The sequence below is a fragment of the Rhamphochromis longiceps genome, linkage group LG6 (genome assembly GCF_057381845.1).
Source record: "Rhamphochromis longiceps isolate RC_006_pf linkage group LG6, R_longiceps_female_GT1.1, whole genome shotgun sequence".
NCBI classification, from domain to species: domain Eukaryota; kingdom Metazoa; phylum Chordata; class Actinopteri; order Cichliformes; family Cichlidae; genus Rhamphochromis; species Rhamphochromis longiceps.
Window position 1 is genome coordinate 23,328,052 of NC_140562.1, and position 21,725 is coordinate 23,349,776.

At 37.8% G+C, this 21,725-nt stretch overlaps 4 protein-coding genes across 5 annotated transcripts; 3 read left to right on the forward strand and 1 right to left on the reverse strand.

The window, feature by feature from the left end:
* Positions 1–1,062: 1,062 nt before the first annotated feature.
* On the forward strand, positions 1,063–3,857 carry LOC146667978 (ecto-ADP-ribosyltransferase 4-like). Its single transcript, XM_085408555.1, has 5 exons — positions 1,063–1,235; positions 1,399–1,484; positions 1,579–2,297; positions 2,850–2,897; positions 3,013–3,857. Exons 2-5 carry the CDS (start codon positions 1,425–1,427, stop codon positions 3,089–3,091), a joined length of 906 nt encoding a protein of 301 aa, XP_085264681.1. The 5' UTR covers positions 1,063–1,235; positions 1,399–1,424; the 3' UTR covers positions 3,092–3,857.
* Positions 3,858–4,352: 495 nt separating this feature from the next.
* Positions 4,353–5,977, forward strand: LOC146667979 (ecto-ADP-ribosyltransferase 5-like). The gene is made up of 4 exons (XM_085408556.1): positions 4,353–4,419; positions 4,522–4,617; positions 4,706–5,424; positions 5,662–5,977. The coding sequence occupies exons 1-4, from the start codon at positions 4,390–4,392 to the stop codon at positions 5,729–5,731; spliced, it is 915 nt and encodes a 304-aa protein (XP_085264682.1). The 5' UTR covers positions 4,353–4,389; the 3' UTR covers positions 5,732–5,977.
* A 2,312-nt stretch (positions 5,978–8,289) lies between these two features.
* On the forward strand, positions 8,290–12,928 carry cldnd1b (claudin domain containing 1b). The gene is made up of 5 exons (XM_085409790.1): positions 8,290–8,406; positions 8,723–9,177; positions 9,490–9,591; positions 9,817–9,954; positions 11,544–12,928. Exons 2-5 carry the CDS (start codon positions 8,952–8,954, stop codon positions 11,762–11,764), a joined length of 687 nt encoding a protein of 228 aa, XP_085265916.1. The 5' UTR covers positions 8,290–8,406; positions 8,723–8,951; the 3' UTR covers positions 11,765–12,928.
* A 1,711-nt stretch (positions 12,929–14,639) lies between these two features.
* On the reverse strand, positions 14,640–20,506 carry LOC146667981 (N-acyl-aromatic-L-amino acid amidohydrolase (carboxylate-forming) B-like). 2 transcript variants are annotated; one of them, XM_085409789.1, is made up of 8 exons: positions 20,032–20,506; positions 19,504–19,646; positions 18,177–18,403; positions 17,832–18,024; positions 16,603–16,696; positions 16,417–16,524; positions 15,488–15,600; positions 14,640–15,112 (listed from the first exon to the last, which is right to left on the reverse strand). In XM_085409789.1, the coding sequence occupies exons 2-8, from the start codon at positions 19,612–19,614 to the stop codon at positions 14,921–14,923; spliced, it is 1,038 nt and encodes a 345-aa protein (XP_085265915.1). In that variant the 5' UTR covers positions 19,615–19,646; positions 20,032–20,506; the 3' UTR covers positions 14,640–14,920. The 2 variants fall into 2 exon arrangements, with proteins under 2 accessions (XP_085265915.1, XP_085265914.1); XM_085409788.1 differs by lacking the exons at positions 19,504–19,646; positions 20,032–20,506 and adding an exon at positions 19,270–19,496.
* Between the last annotated feature and the right edge of the window lie 1,219 nt (positions 20,507–21,725).

Sequence of the window (21,725 nt, forward strand, 5' to 3'; positions counted from 1 at the left end):
TTTGCAATTAATATAATCTGATCACACAAATAGACAAATACATTTGTTTTTCCTTCCTTGTGTTACATTTACAAAGTCCAACAGGTTTGTAGCAGGGCAGTAATGACTGCCTAAATGTAACACTTATAATTAAGTGATACAAAAGCCTCTCTCTCACAGACACACAACACACACAGACAGACACAGGTTTCCACCTCATGCGGGGAGCAACTGTTTGATTATCACTTGTTGGGACCTTTTTAAAAGCTCTGGAGGCATGTTAAATCGAGTACACCAAACATGTCTTTGTTTGCTTATTCACAACTTTAAACATCTGAATTGAAGTCCTGTCTGGATCACCAATCCTGAAATCACTTTACTTTGTTTTATTATAGCTATAGAAACAGCTTTTTTTTTTTTTTAATTTTTTTTTTTTAGCTTTAGTCTAATTTTAGTTTACTAAGATTACAGTAGGTTTAGTCAGCTGAACCTCCCTCCCCACCCTGGGTGGATCAAAATGTTTTTGTCTAAATTTACTACACAAGGACTTCCAAACTCATCCTGCCTTTCTACACAACTTCATTAGTTATAATAGGATCTTATCTCTCCAGAACAATTTTATTTAATTTTTAAGTGTCATTACATTTCATCACAGTTTTTGTCCTCGTGAATTAGTTTTAATTTAGTTATCTTTTCATCATTACTAATACTATTATTCAACAAATTACCATTCACTGACTGTCTTCTAAACCTGACATTGCGTGAATCCACCTAATAGTAGCCCAAATTGTAGAGTTTAGTAATAAAAAGTGCTGTCAAAGTGCTCTGCCGACCTGAGCTTTAGCTTTAGCAAACAGTAACAAATGCAATTTTGTAGTTAACCCCTTTCTTTGGGAAAAAGTACAAAATTTAAAAGTGGGCATGGAACTGCTTGAGTTTTTTTTTTTTCAATTTTAGAAAAAGTCTACATTGAAGAAGTACTGTGGGACTTGGCCTCACCAGTTACGCCAAAAAAAAAAAAAAAAAAAAAAAAAAGGAGCTTACAGGAACTCAGTATCTGAGGCAGAGCCAATAAGGGGACACCATTTCCCACAGTGACAAGTTACAATCTTCTACAGGAAAAACTGTAGAGCTGCATTGTAGGATAACTTATTTTACTCCCCAGAGTGTGTTGTGCTCATCGCTGCTCAGAAATTGGATAGACTCTTTTCTGTGAGTTGCTAAGACAAGTTTTTTTTTTTTGGTTCTTGCTCCAGGTATGTGATTTTCTGTCTTTTCAACATTTACATTTTTAAGTTGACATATTCCAAGAAAACCAAACAAATATTAGATTATTTACATCTTTCCAAATCCAAGTTGACTGTGAAAAGTGTTGAACTCTTTTCTACCCACATTTGATCCTGCAATGCTTTCTTTTAGTCTCTAGAAAAAGAAGTGGATAAAAAATGGAGTACAGAAGAAAAGTGCTTCTTGCTACAATAATTTTCAGAGCTGTCTGCTACAAAGTAAGAAATGTGTTTCATACAAATTCTTTTTTAGAAGGTTAGAAAAATTATTCACTAAATAATGAGTTTTTAATGTGATACACCTCAATTAAAGGTGACCGCACAGGATACAAGAGTACTGGATGTCCAAAAGACCATAGATGTTGTGGATGACCAGTACAAAGGATGCCGTGATGAGGCCATGAAGAAGTTCATTGAGTCAGACGTGTTAAAACAAGAACTAAACAACAGTGAAGGATTTCAGAAAGCGTGGAATAAAAGTATTGAGTGTTCAAAACCGATTCCAGGAGGAAGAAAAGAGCATAGTGCTGCACTTTCAGTCTATCTTAAAGGAGATCGGCCTTTCATAAACACACTGAACAAAGCAATGGAGACAATGGGTGGAAATGTTAGCATCTATGAAAACCACTTCCACTTCAAGTCTCTTCATTTCCTGCTGATGGACTCCATGAGGCTGCTGAAGCCAAAGGAGTGCAAGAACTTTTATGTTCTGCTAAGTGGTCAAAACCAACCACAGAAAGGCTCCACAGTGAGATTTCCAAGTTTCACCTTAGCTCATTCAAACTATGAAGAGCCAAACAATTATTATGATCTGTTTGAGGACATCATTTTAAATATCAAATCTTGTTTCTTTGTCAGTCTGGAAGAACACACTTGCACTAAAGCAGGGGATACATTTCTCTTATCTCCAGCAGAGGTTTTCACTGTGGATGGTGTAAATAGCAAAACTGTGGAGGATGGTGAAGAATATGTTGAGATTGTTTTGAAACATTCAGGACTGAAAAGCTCACACAACTGTTTTATCTTTCCGAGGTAAGACACATATTATCTCAATTAAAGTGAAATATTTTGTAGGTTCATTTCCCAAACATTAAACTTTGAAGCGCTTAAATAATTTTCATTGTGGTGTTAAACACACAAAGGAGATACAAACATTTAACTTGTCCAAAGTACATATAAGAAAAATACTTCACAAGACACACAAGAAAATTGTAAAATATACCTATTTGTCTCAATAGGTATTTAATTTTTTTTTTTTTTTAAATGTAGCTGAACACTTCTAACAAGCGGGGAAAATAATTGGTGTTGTATAAAACAGCCTGTTGCTCCGTTACAGGATGTAACAAATGCTGGAAATACAAAGAAATGACTGGATTATACTCGAGGTTTTGATAAACTTAAAGATTTCCCAGCTGGAAAGCATGAGGTGACATAAAAAGTGAAAAAACCCAAACAGGATTATGAAACCCTGGTAGGGTTTTGGATGTGGTTTGAATAGTTTGGCCTGATAATGCTGACAGCATTAGTAAACGAACGCACACATCAGCACATCGCTTAAAGTATTATATTCTGCTTATAATTCAGGGTCTCAGGAGAACTGGAACCTTTCATAACTGTCACAGAGAGAGATAGGTAAATTATTATTATTACAGTTTTATTTCCATATCTACAGGCCGGACAAGTGGCAGAAAATGGATGGATGGCTGTTACAATAATCTCTTTCTCTACTTTGTTTCCATGTCTTCAGGTCTCCTCCAGCTGTTGTCTCCACCCTGTGGCTTGCGTCAGTGCTTGCGGCCTTATCTTTGTTTTCTTTAACTGTTTAGCAAAAACAGTTATCATTCAGAATTTTATCATCTACAATGCTGCTTGGTTTATTCTTCCAGTTTGTTGGTACTTTGTCTGGCAGATTGTGCTATCTGCCAAATAAGGTGTTGCATTAGGCTACCAAAATATAATCAAATATTGTTTTCTTTTTCTGTCATATGTTAAAATTATAGGCTGAATTCATGGATAATATGCGTTATAATTTCAATGATTCTTGTTAAGCATTGTGTGCCTTTAAAAGGATGATAAGAAACGAGAGATGGGAATAACTTGCAGCTTTTCCCAGCTGGATTCAGACTGGGTATTCTGGAGTTTATGGTGGCACCTTTAACTCCCACAGCCGGAGTGTTTCCAGGATTTTGTCAATGGGCTGGCACTAGAAGACCAAGAACAAGGCAGAGTGGCACATAGAAAATCAGAACGTTTATTAAAAATTTATAAAGGGGTGCAGAAAATTGGCATAAAATACACTGGGTTCAATTTTCAGGCTCCTGAGCATAGCCAATGCCGCCTATCAATGAACTGTGACTGTGATAGAAAAACTGAAATTTTCTATCCATAAAACTAAATTCAACATCAATTTCTTTATTGAACTTTCTCTCAACATTAGTGAACTTCTTCACTTTTTACATTTTCCTCAGTGACGATTTTTCAGGGAGCGGATTTTTACGATAAACATGCAGTCAGTGTGTTTCCTGAGTTAGTGATTATCTTCCTGCTTCTAAAGAAACCACACCTTGATGTATCTTTCCATTTCTCTGACAAATAAAGAGCATATAAAATGTAAAATGCTTTGCAATGAATTTAATCTTATCACACAGACATTTCAGACATCAGTAAGTTTTTTTTCTTATGTTACATTTGAAAACATATTACATCGCTGGTCCAGCAGCAGGGCGATAACTACTGTCTAAATGTAAGACTCATCATTAAGCTACACATCAATGAAATAAAAGCTGATTGCGTACACACACACATTCGCTGTAAAGGCTAAATGTTATTTATATTCATCTGTGAGGCTCCAGTTCATTTTTTATAAAGTCTGCATTGAAGAGGTACTGAGGTATTTGCCCCCATGAGCTATACTGAAGCCATGCTAGATCAGAGCTATAAAGGTAATTTATGGTCGAGCTTAAAGGGGCTAAACCTGAACCAGCTTACAGGAACACAGTAATGTTCCTCACTAAAGCAGAAAGCAGAAAAAGTTACTTTCTTACACAGGAAAGACTAAAGGGCTGCGCTGTATGATAACTTGTTCCAGTTCCTCAAACCCTCGCTTTCGCTTTCCTGCAGTTTGATGGGCCCCTTGCTGTTCTCCCTGCTTCAGGTAAGTTTTTAGTCTTTTCAGTCTTTTAGATTTTGTCACTTCCAAGTTTCTGGACCATGTAAAGTGTTACCGAACTTTCTCTATCCATATTTGATGTTTCAGGGCTTTCTTGCACTCTGTAGAAGACAAAGAGGCCAAAAAATGGAGAACAGAAGAAAAGTGCTTGCTGCAATAATTTTCACAGCTGCCTGCAGCAAAGTAAGAATCATGATTCAAACAAATATTAGAAAGTAAGAAAAATTATAAATTTAAAAATGGGTTTTTAAATGTGATATATCAATTAAAGGTGGCCGCAAAGGATACAAGATTACTGGATGTCCAAGAGACCACAGATGTTGTAGATGATCAGTACAAAGGATGTCGTGAAGAGGCCATGAAGAAGTTCATCGAGTCAGACGTGTTAAAACAAGAACTAAGCAACAGTGAAGGATTTCAGAAAGCGTGGAATAAAAGTAACGAGTGTTCAAAGCAGATCCCTGGAGGAAGAAAAGAGCATAGTGCTGCACTTTCAGTCTATCTTAAAGGAGACCGGCCTTTCATACTAACACTGAACAAAGCAATAGAGACAATGGGTGGAAATGTTAGCATCTATGAAAACCGCTTCCACTTCAAGTCTCTTCATTTCCTGCTGATGGACTCCATGAGGCTGCTGAAGCCAAAGGAGTGCAAGAACTTTTATGTTCTGCTAAGTGGTCAAAACCAACCACAGAAAGGCTCCACAGTGAGATTTCCAAGTTTCACCTCAGCTTATTCAGATTATGAAGAGCTAAAAAGTGAAACTGATCTGTATGAGGAGGTCGTTTTAAATCTCACTTCTTGCTTCTTTGTCAACCTGAAAGACTATGTGTGCGGTCTAGAACAGGATGAAATACTCTTATCTCCAGCAGAAGTTTTCACTGTGCAACGAGTAGAGACAAAAACTACATGGGATGATGACGAATACCTTGAGATTGTTTTAAACCACTCAGGACTGAACAGCTCACACAACTGTTACATGTTTTCACGGTAAGATTCATATTCTCTCAATTAAAGTGAGTTTTTTTGTATATTCATTCTTCAAATATTAAGCTTAGAACTGTTAGTTCAACTAGTATTTAAATATTTAAAGGAGATACAAACATGTCACATGTGCCAATTCGATATAATAAAAATATAATAAAAATACTTCACACACAAAAAAGTAAATTATTATTATTAGTAGTAGTAATAATCTGTCTCTCTGCTTTGCTTCCATGTCTTCAGGTCTCCTCAAGCTGTTGTCTCCACCTTGTGGCTTGTATTAGTGTTTGCAGCCTTATCCTTATCTGTTTAGTAAAAACAGTTATTGTTTTCTACAATACTGCTTTGCTTATTTGTGTAATTGTTTTGCATAGTTTATATGGCAGAATGTGGTATCTGTGAAATATAATCAAATATTGTTTCCTGGTTCTGTTGTATTATGAAGTCATGTGATTGTATGTCAACAATGGTGATTGGATGTCTAAAGATAAAAGTGAAAGAGGGGAGATGCAAATGGGTAAATGAGTATGAAAAGCGAGCTTTTCTCCTGTTAAATTGCTCTAATAAAATATCCAGCATTCAAAAAGTCTAAATTGTGGACATTCTTTTTTTTTTTTTTTAAAGTAAAGATAAGTAAAGTAGGATACCGGACCTGCAAGGCTACCTAGCGCCAGATACTTTATCAGAGTAGGCAGGATAGATAGGCAGAACTGGGTGAATACTTTCACCCTTTGGCTCCATCCTAGCTCTGCACTGCCTTCTGGGTAGTATTGATGGGATCAGAGACTAGACTTTTTAAACAGAGAGCCAGTCCAGATTTTAAGTACTGGGTTCCACAGATCAACACAATGATGTGACAGACAGATAACATCATACAGAAAATAATTACTTCAAGTTATTACTGCTAAAGGTGGCTTATTTGTTTTTGCATGTAATTGTGCCCAAATATCAGTAAAATAAATACCATTGGTAAAGTTCCACATATACTGAGTATTAAAGAATCTGCTCTCACTGGTTAGTTGAAATAATTTTTAGTTCAAACCTCTCACAGGATCACATCGTTTTTTTGTTTACACAAATAAGCTCACTAGTTTCAAGTTACTAAACAAAACAACTAGGATATAAACTTTGTACAATTTGTTGCAAATATTCAGACTTTTGGTGTTTTAAGAAAACATTTAAAACTCTCAGAAAGCATTAATGTAAAAATATAATGTGTTAGATATAACCCGATAAAAAATGATGCCTTTTATTGGGTCTCTGTGCAGCTTGATGTGAAGGGTCACGTTTAATCTTTAGGAGAAGGCATTATGCGTCATTCCTGTTAGAAGTTCATAAAGACACCACCACTACATGTTAGAGTGCAAACTTAATCTTCAACCAGGTAACTTAAAGCAGTTTGGTAAAGCAGGAAAAATATCTCCCATGAGGCTCCTTGCTTGTTATCAGGCCGCTTGTCCCAGGCTGCACGCATGTGTTTTGATGTAGCCTGTTTTAAATGATAGCCCTCCTTGAGACAAGCACCTTGGACTTTTCGACTGATTTTACCTCTTTTGCCACCAGGGATCTGGAGTCCCATGAAAAATATATCACTTTCGACCCCGCCACTTTAATACTGCAAACATGGATCAATTTTCTGTTTAGAAAGAAGATGAGAAGATGTTTAGAAGATTGATGAGATATGTGTTATCCATTTATAGTGTTATTAGATTTTCTTTTTACATTGACTGGTACATATGTGTATACTTTTTGGTAAGTAAATTTAAATTCTCATCTATTAAATGGTGTAAAAGAAAAGAAAAACTTGTATTTTTATATAAAGTATTGGCAAATATAACTTAAATAATCATTTGGATATTAATTTTCTAACAAAGTCTAGCAAAATAAAATATGTTTCTGATTTGAGACCTAGTGAAGCTCAAATAGCTTTTAAACTGATTTAGCTTACTGAAAGATCTCACCACCTGCAACAGTCACAGTGTGCAAAATATATGCAGTTGCACTTACACTGCTCTTTTTATGTGGCTTATAATGACAATGTATTATTATTACAAAAGACAACTCCCCTACTTTAGGTATCAGTGGGGCTGGCTCATGTCAGGACTATGGGATTAGGAACAGCTAAGACTGAGCCAGTGGTTTGGTCTGGCAGCAGGTCAGATGATGGAGGAAAAAGTGATTTACTATTCTTATGTACAAAGGGTCTGCCAGCACCAGTTACATGTTGGGTTAAATAACACACAAACACACTATTTTCTGTTCAGCATGTTGAAGCAAGACTAGAAAAGGCTTTGTGTGTGTGTTAAAGTTTTTTAGGAGTAAAATTGAGGTTTTACCAACTGCATACATATCTGTGACTATTCCTGAACCTAAACAGTTTGTGTCAAGGCAGTGTTGGTTGGGAGCACCTTGAGATGACTGTTCTTGTGACTTGGTGCCATACAAATCACATTTAATTGAACTAAGCATAAATTGAATAATGTCTGGTCTCCTATATGTGATGCAATATCTACCATAACCACGACAATTAAAAGATTACATTTATAAATAAGTGTAGTTTCAAATGTATTATGTAATATTTATAATTGTTATAGTTTGTAGGCACTTCGCTTGGTTATGGTTTCTACATTCAGTTTCCAACGCTCTATCTTGCGTTAGTCAGATTCATTCATAATTAAAACATATTTTATACTATGAATTATGATTTTTTTTTTTAAATTATGACGGAATCTGGCTGATTACTATTAAAGCGTCACCCTTTCCACAGATATCGCGACAATACTGTTATTGCGAACTCTCTTACCTGGGATTATCATCAGATTTCGCGACACCTCTCCTCCGAAGCAGAAGGTGGCCATAATGCACAAACTCATTCCATCAAACGAAGAAGAAAAAACAGGCGAAGAAGAAGGCGGTGGTCAGCTACAAATTGATAGAGCAGAGAAGATAAGATAAGGCTATAACTGGAAGGTTTTGGCCAATAATGAGGTAAAAAAAAAAAAAAAAAAAAAAGAGCTCGAGTGAAATCTGTAACGTTCAGGTGTCTGTTAAATAACTCGATAATGTCGCACTCTGCTGCAAGAAGCTATGTTTAGCGTTAGCTGGCAAGTAGGATGCTAACTTCCTGACAATAACACTTTGTTATTGTTAGCAATGTGAAGCAGAGTTAACGTTAATAACATTAATTATGGGTACAAAGCAGTTATGATCACTAATTACTGGCTAATTAAGCTACAAACGACGCTAACCACCTCGTATTGCGTACTTGTTGCTTATGTATTTTTTATGTTGGATTCCTCGGCAGGCTGTGAACGCTTCTGTGGAACTAATCGAAACTGCAGCAAACATGCAGCTTAACTGAAGAAAGCACAATGCTCGGATACTGTGACACTTCCAGTGCCTACTGACCACATGCCGTGGAGCCAAAGCAACAAGCCGACAACTAATTGTTAGCCTTCCATCTCAGGAAGCCAAACCTCATTTGACACTGCAGACTGTGTTTGTTCTCCTAAGGAGCTGTCTTCTTCTCTACCATGGTGGATAACCGGTACGCCACAGCTCTGGTTATCGGCTCCGTGCTGAGCCTGCTGGCCACAGTGTACCTCTCCGTGGCTGTGGGGACTCAGCACTGGTATGAGTACAATACCCCAGAAGTTAATAATACAACGCACAGCGAACCCGTATACCCCAACGGCACTCGGGCACTATGGTGGAGGTGTATCCTGGTAGCCAGCCCCTCATACTGGTTCAAATCTCCAGGTATTACTCACAGTGGCACACCTGTTCAGCGTCCTCACTGACCAATACTTTGTTTGATGATAGTGCTGCCTTCTAAATTTAAGAAGAAAATCTGGAACAAGATTTGTCTGTTAAACTCTATTTTTAACTTTAAGGAATTTTATTTAGATTAATTCTGCACATTGATTTACGTCACTGACTGTTCTGCACTCAGCATTGGTTTAACCAGTGCACTTGATTGTTATAATGCCCAGTCCCATGTTAAATGCTTTACATTGTTAATTAATGAGAAGACTTAGTTGGATTTGTGTTCTCTGACTTTTTTGGCTTTAGATCGAAAGATGGAAACCCGCTGTTCAAGCTTTAGTCTTTCTGATCAGTTAGGTACAAAGTATAAACCTGGAAATGAGGAAGAAGAAGACCTGCTAAGAACATGTGAGTGTATCCTTACTCTCCCTCAATCTATCCAGGGAGACCTGTAGTTCATAAAATATGTTTTGTTTTGTTTTTGTTTTTTCATTTTACTAAACGATTCTTACATTTTTTTTAACCCATCTTGGTCACATCTGCTCCCTTCACTGTCTTTACTCGCACATCATTTGTTAAACATTAGAAATTATTGACAGAGTTTGAGTTTAACCTGCAATGATTGTTGTGCAGACTTGTGGAGGTGCCAGTTTCTGCTGCCCTTGGTGTCTCTGGCACTGGTGTTCCTCAGTGTCCTCGTTGGGGTCTGTGCCTGCTTGTGCCGCAGCTTTACCCCGACCTTCTGTGTGGGAGTGCTCCATCTTCTTGCAGGTGAAAGAAACACACACATTTATGAGCATAAAAACTATAATATCTTGCATTTTTCTGAACTGACAGTTTAATTTCTTACTATTTTTACTGCATGAGTAATGTTGACAAAAACGAGTGGCACAATCAGTTCTAGGTCAAGCAGACTGAATGGTTGGTCCTTATCTGCTGCTGAATGTCATTTACACAGCTGGACTTGCAGCTACTGGCATGCAGTTTTGAACTTACAAGTTACAGGTGCATTCAATACAATTAGTGTCTCTTTGATCAGGCAACAAAAAGTGATTAAAAGGTGATTTCCAAATGCCCTTTATACACATGACTCCACATGACTTTGAGACAGTGTTTTAACTGACCATAGTGAGAAACCTTTAATGTTTCACTGCATCCAGTTTAAAGTTTTAGAGTTGGAGCTATAAGGTAGAAATAAACAGAGCAGCAAGTGTTAATATCCTCTTTTCCCCACCATATTGTTACATTTACGTCCCTGTTATCCGTTTCTCTGATAACATCTCCGATTGATTCAGCCAATCCATTTTGAAGAGGAGTCCAATGATGTGTCAAATGACCTTTTTTATGTGAGAACCTGAAGCACAAAGCCCGGTTGAACAAAGATGGTCAATGCCCACCAGTGTGATACCTATTATCTCTGAGTGGACCTTTAACTTTTGTGAAGCTAGCTTACACAAAGTAATCCTGGCTATGAACATACTTGGTAGTACACCCCTCTGTAGTGACTTTCGGCTTCAGCTGTGCATGGCTTACCAGGGCTATAGATACCCAGAACCCTATAAAATCCTACACCATAACGTACAGCTTAACCTGATGTGCACCTTCCTAGAAATGTAACTACACGCCTGGTTCACACAGCCTGCAACCACTGTGATTGTCCTGTTTAGTGCCATCGATTCCTCCTGTGAATTTCCAGCTACTTATTTACTTAATTTATCAGTGAGAGAAAACAATCATAGCATCGGTATGATTGTCACCAAGTTCCTGGAGGGAGTTTGTTGAAACTATTGGAATTGACATGAGGGGAGAAGTGGAAAAAGTTGAGGGACAAATATGTTTGCCCCATAAAAAACTGACCATAACAACGAGTGGGGACCCAGGAGGGGAAAAAAAGTCTCAGAATTCTGTTTGTTTTGATCTTGGCTGGCAGTGCGTGTAAAACCCTCGGACACGACCACACGGCAATTAACAAATAATGCACTTGCCCCGAGATAAATGTCAGCACCAATGTCAGCCAGGTTACATCGCAGTCTCTACAAAGATTCACAACAGAAGTCAAAATGTATGCAAATCATCCAAAACCAGCGGTGCTTATTCCTGAGGCTTTGAGACTGACGACCTTTGAGGGTCCCCAGAACCCACTTTGAAAACCACTGCACAGAACATTTGTTCAACAAAAAACTTCCCTCTGCTTTCATTCATTTACTTTGGTCTTAGCCAGAGTACAACGAAGGTGGAGTTCATCTGCTAGATTTGTTTCTGCTTTGCATTAGAAGCTTAGTCCTTTTTCCAAATGACCACAAACATAAACGTTTACATGATCTCATCCCGTTCCTTCATCACTGCTTTTGACTCCTCAGGTCTGTGTTCTCTGGGCACCGTCTGCTGTTTCCTGGCCGGGGTGGATTTGGTCCACCAGAATTTCCCTCTGCCTGATGGGGTGGAGGGCACTTTGGGCTGGTCTCTTTACCTTGCCCTCATATCCTTCCCTCTGCAGATGATGGCAGCTGCTCTGTTCCTGTGGGCGGCCAAAAGTCACCGCAAAAATTACACTCGCATGACCGCTTACAGGGTAGCGTAAAAGAGAGACTGACAATCATACAGTTTAAGACAGCTTACGGGTTTCATTACATCCTCAGAAAATGGTTTCCTGTTAGGAGAGGATGTAACTAGGATAAAGGGTGCTTTTCACTTCATCTGTAACAGAATTTTCATACTTAAAAAAAGGAAAAAAATTTTTTTACAGTATCTCAGACCTGTAGAAAGGAGTGTTGGTTTAATACCATTTGAGTTATTTAACCAGTGCTTTTTCTTGCATTTCTAACCTGTGTTTTACCCAAAGCATGTTCTTAATGGTTTTAATCTTTAAGGGTTGCAGATCACTTACTATTTCTGGTGTAAACCATGTTTTTTTGTGCATTATTTTATTGCCTTCTTTTTGGTTGCCATTTTCTTCTGAAGCTGCTCACCACATTGCCCTTAACTTCACACCTGGAGTTATCCAGGACATGGTAGCTTTCTCTGTGCATGAAAAAATATTAAACAAGAGTTTATTTTATTTTATTTGTTTTACTTTTTTTTTTTTTCTGCAGTTCTGTTTTTACATAATTTAAAATATCCAGCCTGTGCATGCCTTTTCATCATCGTCTGTGGTGATTGTTCATTTCAGCCTGTGGTATTTTCTAAGTGTCATCACAAATGTGACCACTCATCTGTCGCCTGTGTTTGTAGATGTATTAATTTAGTTAGTTTGAATATTTAAAAAGACAAACAAAAAAGCTAAAGTGATGCCACACAAACCTGTGACCTTAAGCCCCAAATGATCTGCTATACTGCCATTTTACACAGGGTTTGCTGCTCAACACCACCTAAATGTTTGCAGGCTGGAGTTTAAGTCGGTTCTCCCATCCTTTCAAACAGTTACTTGTCTGACGGCTTTGGTAAGCTTTCAGATGTTTACTGTTGATACAGTATGTCAGCGTTTCAGTGTGACTTTTTAAAATAACAATCATATTTTCCAAAAAGTTCAAATCCTCTTGAATCTGTGACCACTTACACATTTTTGTGTGTACAAAAGTCCAAAATGAGTAATATGTCAGCACTGAACAAAACAAACTGTAATGTTTTGTGTCAGAATGATTTGTTACATGTCTGACGTGTATACACTCTGGCTTTTTGTAAATGTTTTTATGTATCCAGAAGCACACTGTACTGATTATGTCTTAATAAATTTGGCATTTGCTGACTTTTATCTTTGTTTCATGTAATCCCTTTTAACCTCCTAGGACCTGGCGTTCACATATGTGGTCATCACATTTTGGGTTGTCTAGACCAAAATACTAAATTTTGCTCTACAAGGGCCTGATATCCACTTACGAGGACATACTGCCACTGTTCTATCGAAATTTAAAATGAATGACCTCTTATGTGGATCTAATTTTTCTCAAACAAAAATCAGGTAAAAGAAAAAAAAAAAGATCAGGTAATTCTGTTTTTACATTCATCAGATCCCAATCAGCAAACAGAAATTAAAAATGCATGCCATGAAAGAGTTTGGGTCTTAGGAGGTTAAAGGAGACGAGTAAAGATGATGAGTTCTTACTTACAAGCTTACAATGTCTTGTCTTGTCTTACACATCTTCAGGAAGAACAATGGCAATTTGATATATTTTGTGAAAACAACAAAAGAAAATTTGAAAAAGAAAAATGCACTCCTATAGAGTGTGAAAAAGAAGGGTTTTTCAAGATCCAATTGATCTCAGGTCAGCAGGCAGCTTGCTCCAAAGAACAGGACCTACAGCTAATCCTGCAGTGTCAGATTTTAGTGTAAGTAGTTAAAAAAGTGTTTGCACATTTGGAACTGATTGTAGAAATATTTAAGATATTGCTGATGATCTGAGAGGTGTCGGTCATCTGTTTCGTCCACAGTTGACAAGAATCACTTCTCATCCCAGAGTTTTAGTCAGATTTCACTCAAAGTTGTACACCGTGACCACTTAATGGGTCTTCATCTGAACTGTGCTCAAGGTCAAAGTAAAATTCTTTGTTTTATGGGCTTTTTTGATCATTACTTTAAAACAAAGGCTTCTCAATTGCAGCTGTGCACTGTGTTAAGAACCACTTACTACATGCTTGTATTATACAATTAACTTTATTTATAACAAATTTTCATTAACACAGTTATAAAGTGTCTGTTGAAAGATTTAAAAACGTGTGTAAGGTATACAGAGACAACTGAAATCATCAAAGTCTTTTTTAAGCACAGTAGATAAATATGATAGATTTCTTTTGCATCTTTCATTGATCATTTCATCACTCACAGTGTAACGTTAGGACAAACCAATGTTGTAAAGTGTACTTGATAAACACACTGGAGCATGTAGTTGCTCTGACCGATGAGCATATTCCTGCTGATAATTGAGCTGATCCATTTATTTTATGTAAACCCAAATCAAATACACAATGCTAAGAAGATTATAGTTAAAATTCATTCATGTTCATTTATTCAGTCATTCATTCAAAAAGGATTTCTGCACGTTAAATTTAGCTTTAAAAAACATAATGCACTCCACACTGTATATAAATGCCACTTGTTTTGCACATTTTCAACTCTGTATATTTTATATATTTTATTATTATTATTATTATTATTATTATTGTTATTATTATTATTATTATTATTTTTACTATTTAATTTGTAAAAATGTGTATACACACACACACACACACACACACACACACGTAGGAAAATATTTAGTATACACATCCAGAAATGCATACACTATTATATATTGTACATATATTTATTAGTTTCAGGTTGGCCATTCTTGTATTTTGCTCGTTTGTGTTGTTGTGTTTGCACATCTCTGTTGCTTGTGGGGCTCGCACACAAGAATTTCACTCGCATGTGCTGTGCCAGTGTGCCTGCACATGTGATGTGACAATAAAAGTGATTTGATTTGATTTGATTTGATTTGACATAAAATGCGTGGACTCCAACTCTAGAGCCTGTGCAACACACCACTCAGATAAAGCTCGAATAAGCTTCATTTTACATATTAACAGAGGGACTAGCAGAGCTCCTGTACTGCACTGGAGGATGGAGTTATGTTTTAGACACCTTATATTTGTCAGTCATGACATCACGTTTGTTCATTTGCATATTTCAAATGATCAGAATAATTCTCATTTCCTACTTTATTATAATTTAAAATTGGGATATTTAAATTTAGCACTCTCAGCCTGTCACTTTTATGGGTGGGAGTGTCAACTTTATCTTTCGAGCTAAATGAAAAGCGATCTTCTTCTCGTAGTAGGCGCACTCATTGACAAAGAAAGGGTAGAGGTCCTCGCCATCATACTTCACTGTCTCCCCGGAAAATGACATGAATATCGGATTGCCCCGCTGCAGAAGCTTGAAGTCATTATCCTGGAGAAAGACATGCAAATACGACATTTACTGCTTGACAGTCTTTGAATTCATGAATGTAAATGTTCAGATGAAACCAGGTTAGGAAGGCTTGTTTAAGGCCAAACCTTTAGACAACCTCTCAAGGATACTTGAGGGTGTGAGGGATTCTGCCAAAGGACTCAGTATTTATTTTGTGGACACTGGACATGTCTAATGGGCAGGAGACCCGAGGATAAGGATAAGCTAGACGGATAGACTGGAGAGGTTTTAAGTCTCTCAGCTAGCTTGGAAGCACCTAGGTGCTTCTAAAACTGCTGCAACTGTGACCTAGACTCAGATAATGAAAAGTGTGAAAGCTTAGACTATAAAACGTGCACCCATCTTGTACTGTACCTGTAACTGGGAGTGTATGGCAGCAGTGATTTCCCCAGTAACTGGATTCCTCGGGTAATCTATGCTTTTCACCAAGGTGTATGCTTCCACTTCACCCCCTTCAAATGTGCTTCCTGATGAGGATAAAAGTTGCAGAGTTAATGGAGTCATTTCACAAAGAGCTATGGTTTGATTTTGCCACTGTAGGTCCACCTGATGTTGTTGTTTGCCATTGCATAATTGTTCACGGTTAACCCCACTGTCTGATTTACTGATTTGTGATGACTTAAAGCTTCTCCAGTGAAGCTACCCCTCTGAAAATGAGGGAACTGTGTTGAAAAACGACTGTAATACCTCAAAAGTTAATGCAATGCTTTTGATAAACTTCTTCAATAAAAGTAAAAAGTCTGCACTTTATTCATGTGATGACTGTTTGAACCAACTGTTGTAGCATACAGCAGCAAAATGACAAAAAACATGTGCCATTAACCAAATATTTATATATAGCAAATTGCAGAGGCCACTTTAGGCCCTGCTCCCATTGAAACATCAGGTGAGGTGAAGCTCCAGCCACAGGATGTATTCTATAATTAATTGGTTAATTACACAGTACATTACACATGTGGGGAAGCATATGCATCCGATATGTTTCACCTCGTTATTTTGTTTGTTTGTGTAATGGGAAACATTCTTGTTTATTCTCATATTTAGATTTGTGACCTGGTGTAGCCTGCTCAACTATGTTATCTGCTGACTATATGAATCTCTGTGTGATACGTGATAGCTCTCCTGCATGCAGCAATTAAAAGCTTGGCCACAGCTGAAGATATTGCCATGGCAATTGTAAAAAAATGCAGCTAACTGAACAACTGCAGACTACAAAATTATTTAAATAAATATTTCAACCAAAGCTTATAAGAAGGGGCATTTTAAAAGCGGTAGCATCTTACCAGAATTAAATTCCTGAAGCCAACTGAATATATGATCCACTGCCTCTTTCACCATGTTATGGATATCTGCTCTGACCACACCATTGGGCTGTGGGCCGGCCTCTATTGCTGCAAAGAACAAGGGGAACAATCATCTAAATATTTAATAAGCTCAGCTTTGCAAAAGATGCACACAGACACACTTACCAAAGCCATGCTTGCCGACCGATTCTAAAGAATAAGCCTCAGCGATCGGTATGTCCAGCTGGATTGCTCTAACTTCCACAGAAGCCATTTTACTCTGAAAATCAAATATGTTTACTGTCGACTGCACACTGTGCTTAGGTACGATAGGCTGAGCTTTAAAATAAACTACATGTTTATCCCGGATTTTGATTATAGCTTTATAACCTGATTTTATTGAGTTAAGAACATAATTGCATGAGTGATGTACAAGCAACACAGACATACTTTTAATTTTTTTGATTGGAAAATACTACTACCCAGTAGAAACATTAAAACAAAGACTAAGAAAAATTCCTCAGACAGTTTAGTTAAAATTGGTGCTTGAAGACAACACATTATACAGCTTAATGGGGTTAACTTTGGTGTTTGGGAGGATTACTGACAGGATTGTATTTGTATCTGTTATTGTCTGTGCTATTAATGACATGATAACACATGGCAACAATACACATTTAGGCACGTAGAGATGTCAAGTTCAAATTGAGCATCAGAATAGGGTAATGACTTTGAATATATTATGGTTGTTGGCGCCAGACAGGCTTATCTGAATATTTCAGAAACTGCTGATCTAGTGAGAATTTCTCATACAGTCATCTCTAAGGTTTACAGAGAATGGCCTGAATGAGAGAAAATATCCAGTGAGCAGCATTTTACTGGATGGAAATGTCTTGTTGATGCTAGAGGTCAGCAGAGAATAACCAGACTTCTTCAATTTGACAAGATGGCTACAGTTACCCAAATAACTATGTGTTACAACCAAGGTATGCAGAACAGCATCTCTGCAGTGTGGTCTTCTGCTGCCATCAGCTAAGACTGGAAAACTGCGGCTACAATTCATATGGGTTTACCAAAATTGCACAACAGAAGATTTAAAAAAATGTTGTCTGGTCTGATGAGTCTTGATTTCTGATGCAACATATTGATAGTAGGGTCAGACTTTGGTTCAAACAACATAAAGGCATGGATCCACCTTGCCTTGTGCATTCTTGCTTTTGAAAACAGCTGCTGCTATCTCACCATACCATCACTGCGAAGATTAACCTGACTTTTAGCAAAATTTAAGTTATTTGAACTTGAAGATATGAGACCTCTAGTAGTTCACAGTTTATGCATATTTTCTTTATCAGAAACATTATAGGTGCAAATTCCAAGTGCATGACTCGAAATATCTGTTTGTAGTACTCTTGTACCTGTAGGTACTTGAGAATGTGCAGGGTGAACCAGTCTATGGAGTAAAAGATGAAGCAGAGGCCCATGTTGGAAGTGGTGTTGTGGATGTCTATGATCAGGTCCATGGCCTCTTTGCTTCCTTTGGGCCCAATTTGAGCGTTCAGCTCCTGAGCTCGCCTCAGTTCATAGGGTGATGAATCTGTTACAGGGGAACTAGAATCGGGAAAATAAAACAAAGACGTCTCTCACACATGGCAGATTTGAAAAGTTTTACTTTGCTCTCACAGTGTAGCGCAGTTAGCCAAAACCTTTAAAACTTCATTACCTACATAAAGCTTTGGCATCAGTTTCGTTTTTGAACTTACTTTAGCAAGGCTTCTGTGAAACAGCGGTTAAGGTCGGTTTCTACGTATCTCCTGCAAATCTCCACAGCCCGTGGGTTTGTCAGGACAGTGGAGACAGAAACAGATCCAATTTTATCTATCTTCTCTTTCTGCAAATGTCTCACCATGTAAACCCCTGTCATCTCATTTCCATGAGTGCCACCACAAACGGCAACCCTGGACAGCGGTGGGAAAGACACAGACTCCATCTGTTTCCACGAGAAAAAAAAGAGGGTGCTAGGTTAATGTTGGATTCTCTTTTTCTGTTGTATAAACAAACAAACAAACCAAAAAAAAGTACCGATGATGTCCTGGCAGTCATTCATTGACTAAATACACTTCTCATAAAATTAGGGCAAACACTTAATTCTTACAGTGTAAAACAAACTTCAGGAATATGCAGCTACCCCTTTAAGAAGAATGAACCACCATGAATCCAGTTTTACTGCTTTGGGGGGGAAAGCAGACAATAGGTGCGCTGGAGAGGCAACTCTCCAAAAGACAGTTTTCCAATTGATGGCTCTCTCCTTTACCATTTATAGGTAAATCAGTTTATAATAATAAAAAAAATAAAATATTTAGCAGCATAAGTGATAAATAGGTGACAACACTCAGTTCATAGGAAACTACAGTTTTACTTTCACATCATTATCTATATTAGTTTTAGAGATCCTGGCATCTGTTGCTATAGTAAGTGGGGATATAGCACAAGGCCACACCTACTCTTTATGATATTTATGCCATCTCAATGCTGCAGTGTCATTATACTCATTATACTCCAGGTTTTGGATCACAGATATGATCCCAGCTGAAGAACTGGATCTGCTATTTACAATGTAAGTGATGGCAGAAATATAAATAGGAGCACACTGTGCTGTCATACAATCATATTACAATGTGACTGTAAGCACTAGTAAGTGCATAGTTACATCTACTACAACAGCAGCAGCAGTAAATGAGAAAAATAAAGTAGTAAAATCTGAGAAACTGGTTTTTAAGACTTTGGCAGCTTGCCTCTGTCAATACAGCCAATAAAATAAGCATAAAACTACATTAAATTGACTCCACGTCTTACCTTTCACGTCAAAATTCAACCTTGTTTAGCATTCACTGGATTCATCAACCTTTGAACCCAGAGGGGAAGTTGTGTCGGGGCAGAAGTGTGCTATTTCATAACCTAAAAAAAACACTTTTCAGCCCACAGCAGCTGCTTAGCTATTCACAATTCACACAGTACAAACCAACCCACATGCAAGTACAGACTGCTTCGATTGACTGCGCCCGCCTTCAAGCTTCCTTATGTTTGTACCTTCTTACAGCTGCCCTCCTCTATCTGTTTCTTCAGCTCAAATTTCATTTTTGTGATGTAACAGGAAGTCACTCGGTTGTTTTCTGCTAAACCAGCAGGAGCCGCTCTCATTGCTCTTTGGCCTGTGGTGCAACTTTGAGGTGCTGCAACAACAACAACAACAAGTAAATGGCACATAAGATGTTTCACTTCAGAGGAACCCAAACCTCGGCAGATGCTTTATTGCAGCTGTATCAAAACACTCCAAGCATTTCCACCACCACTGCTAACTATAAATAAATATATATATCTGATAATTTATTAGTAAACAAACAGTAAAAGCATGGGTGCTTTTGGGAAAAAGTCTGCTTAATTTTTTAGTTTATTGCCTAAAGAAAGGTGAAGCAGTCTAAAGTGATATAGGTAGGATTTAATTACAGTAGTTTTCTAGCAGCAGCAGTTCTTGGACATCTATTTCATCAATATCATACGAATCATTCAAATGAATGAATCTAGTTGATGAATCTGTAGTCTAAAAATGTTAATTACCTCACAACTTTGCAATCTTTCTTCTCCATACCACCGTACGTTTTCTCACACCCTGCAACTCTCGAAAGAAGACCTAAGCTCCATTTAGACATGTAATCCTCTTTGATCCGTCGCTTGATGATAAGCTGCTTCCTCTCACTCGTTCACTCTGTCGCTCTCTCTTTCTCGTTCTCCGCCTCTGTCTGTCAGTTCAATTCAATTCACTTGATTTTATCTTTTGCTTTTACCCCGCAGGCTTTGCTGGCTAATGGTGCTCTGATTTCCTGTATTTCTTCCTTTTTTCCTTGTTTTTATGTTGTTGGTTGTTTTTGGTTGTGTGAATGTGTGCTTTCTTTTTTAATTTTTATATCTATTTGTCAGGAAGTAGCTCACAAAGTGGCTCCATTGAATAGTGGTTTACTCATTTTTCTAATATTGTGGCTCAAGAGTTGGGAGTTCGCCTTGTAATCGGAAGGTTGACGGTTCGAGCCCCGGCTTGGACAGTCTCGGTCGTTGTGTCCTTGGGCAAGACGCTTCACCCGTTGCCTACTGGTGGTGGTCAGAGGGCCCGGTGGCGCCTCGCCTCTGTCAGTGCGCCCCAGGGTGGCTGTGGCTACAATGTAGCTTGCCATCACCAGTGTGTGAATGGGTGGATGACTGGATGTGAAGCGCTTTGGGGTCCTTAGGGACTAGAAAAGCGCTATACAAATACTGTACATATATGTATACAAATACATTTAATAAGTGAAAGATCCCTGGTTTGATTCCAGGAGCAGACACAAGTCTCTTTGGGTCAGGAAGGGCATCTGGAAAACAAATAAATAAATAAATAAAATATGCAGAACTACCTGTCTTGTTGATAAGAAAACAGCTGAAAGAAGATCTATATGTCTGAATTAGACACACCATATTAAGGTATGTTCTGTGGTAAAACTGTGCATCTGTGTATACTGTGAAATCTGGCAAACACAACCTGTACTTTGGTGTCTGCAACTGTCCCATCACATGACATTTTGTGGAGACGCAAACTAAAACTAAAGCTGGAGAGTCACCCTACATGTAGATGAGCAAATGCAAGTCAATATGGGAGTGATCTAAACATGGCTGGAAGTGTTGCCAGAAGTACAAAATGTATATTTAAATCAGCTAAGTGAATAAATAGTAATGTTGCTCTTGTTGCTACCAATGAGGCCTTGCCCTTTAGGACCCTGTGTATGGTGCAGGTCCTTTGAGCTCTAGCCTCTGTGAAGTGCATGCTGACAATGCTTCAACAATAATAAACCAGGCATTGTGTAGATATGCATAGATATTAAAGCAAAAGCTTTTCAAATGTTGTACAGTGTGTTTGCTGTTTTAAAGTAAAGGAGATATAGGCCAAATTCATGCTGTGTCAGTGTCTCTGAAAAAGGAGACACTTCAGATTTGGTCCAAAGGGCAAAAGTTAATCTCTGATGAACGAGGTCAGAATAAAAATTAACAATATTACTTTCCAAGAACACTAAAAGTTTTTTCTCTTAACTTAAAGTAAATAATTAAACTCTCTTCTAAACTAGGGTATTTTCAACAACAAACATGGGTAACATTGTTCACAGTGACAAAAAACTAGGCTGGAATAGTGTGGTTTGGAAAAAAATGCACATGTGCTGCCCGACTCATTGTTAGCTATATTAGCATAAAGTTAAAAAACAAAACAAAAAACAAACACGAACGACTGA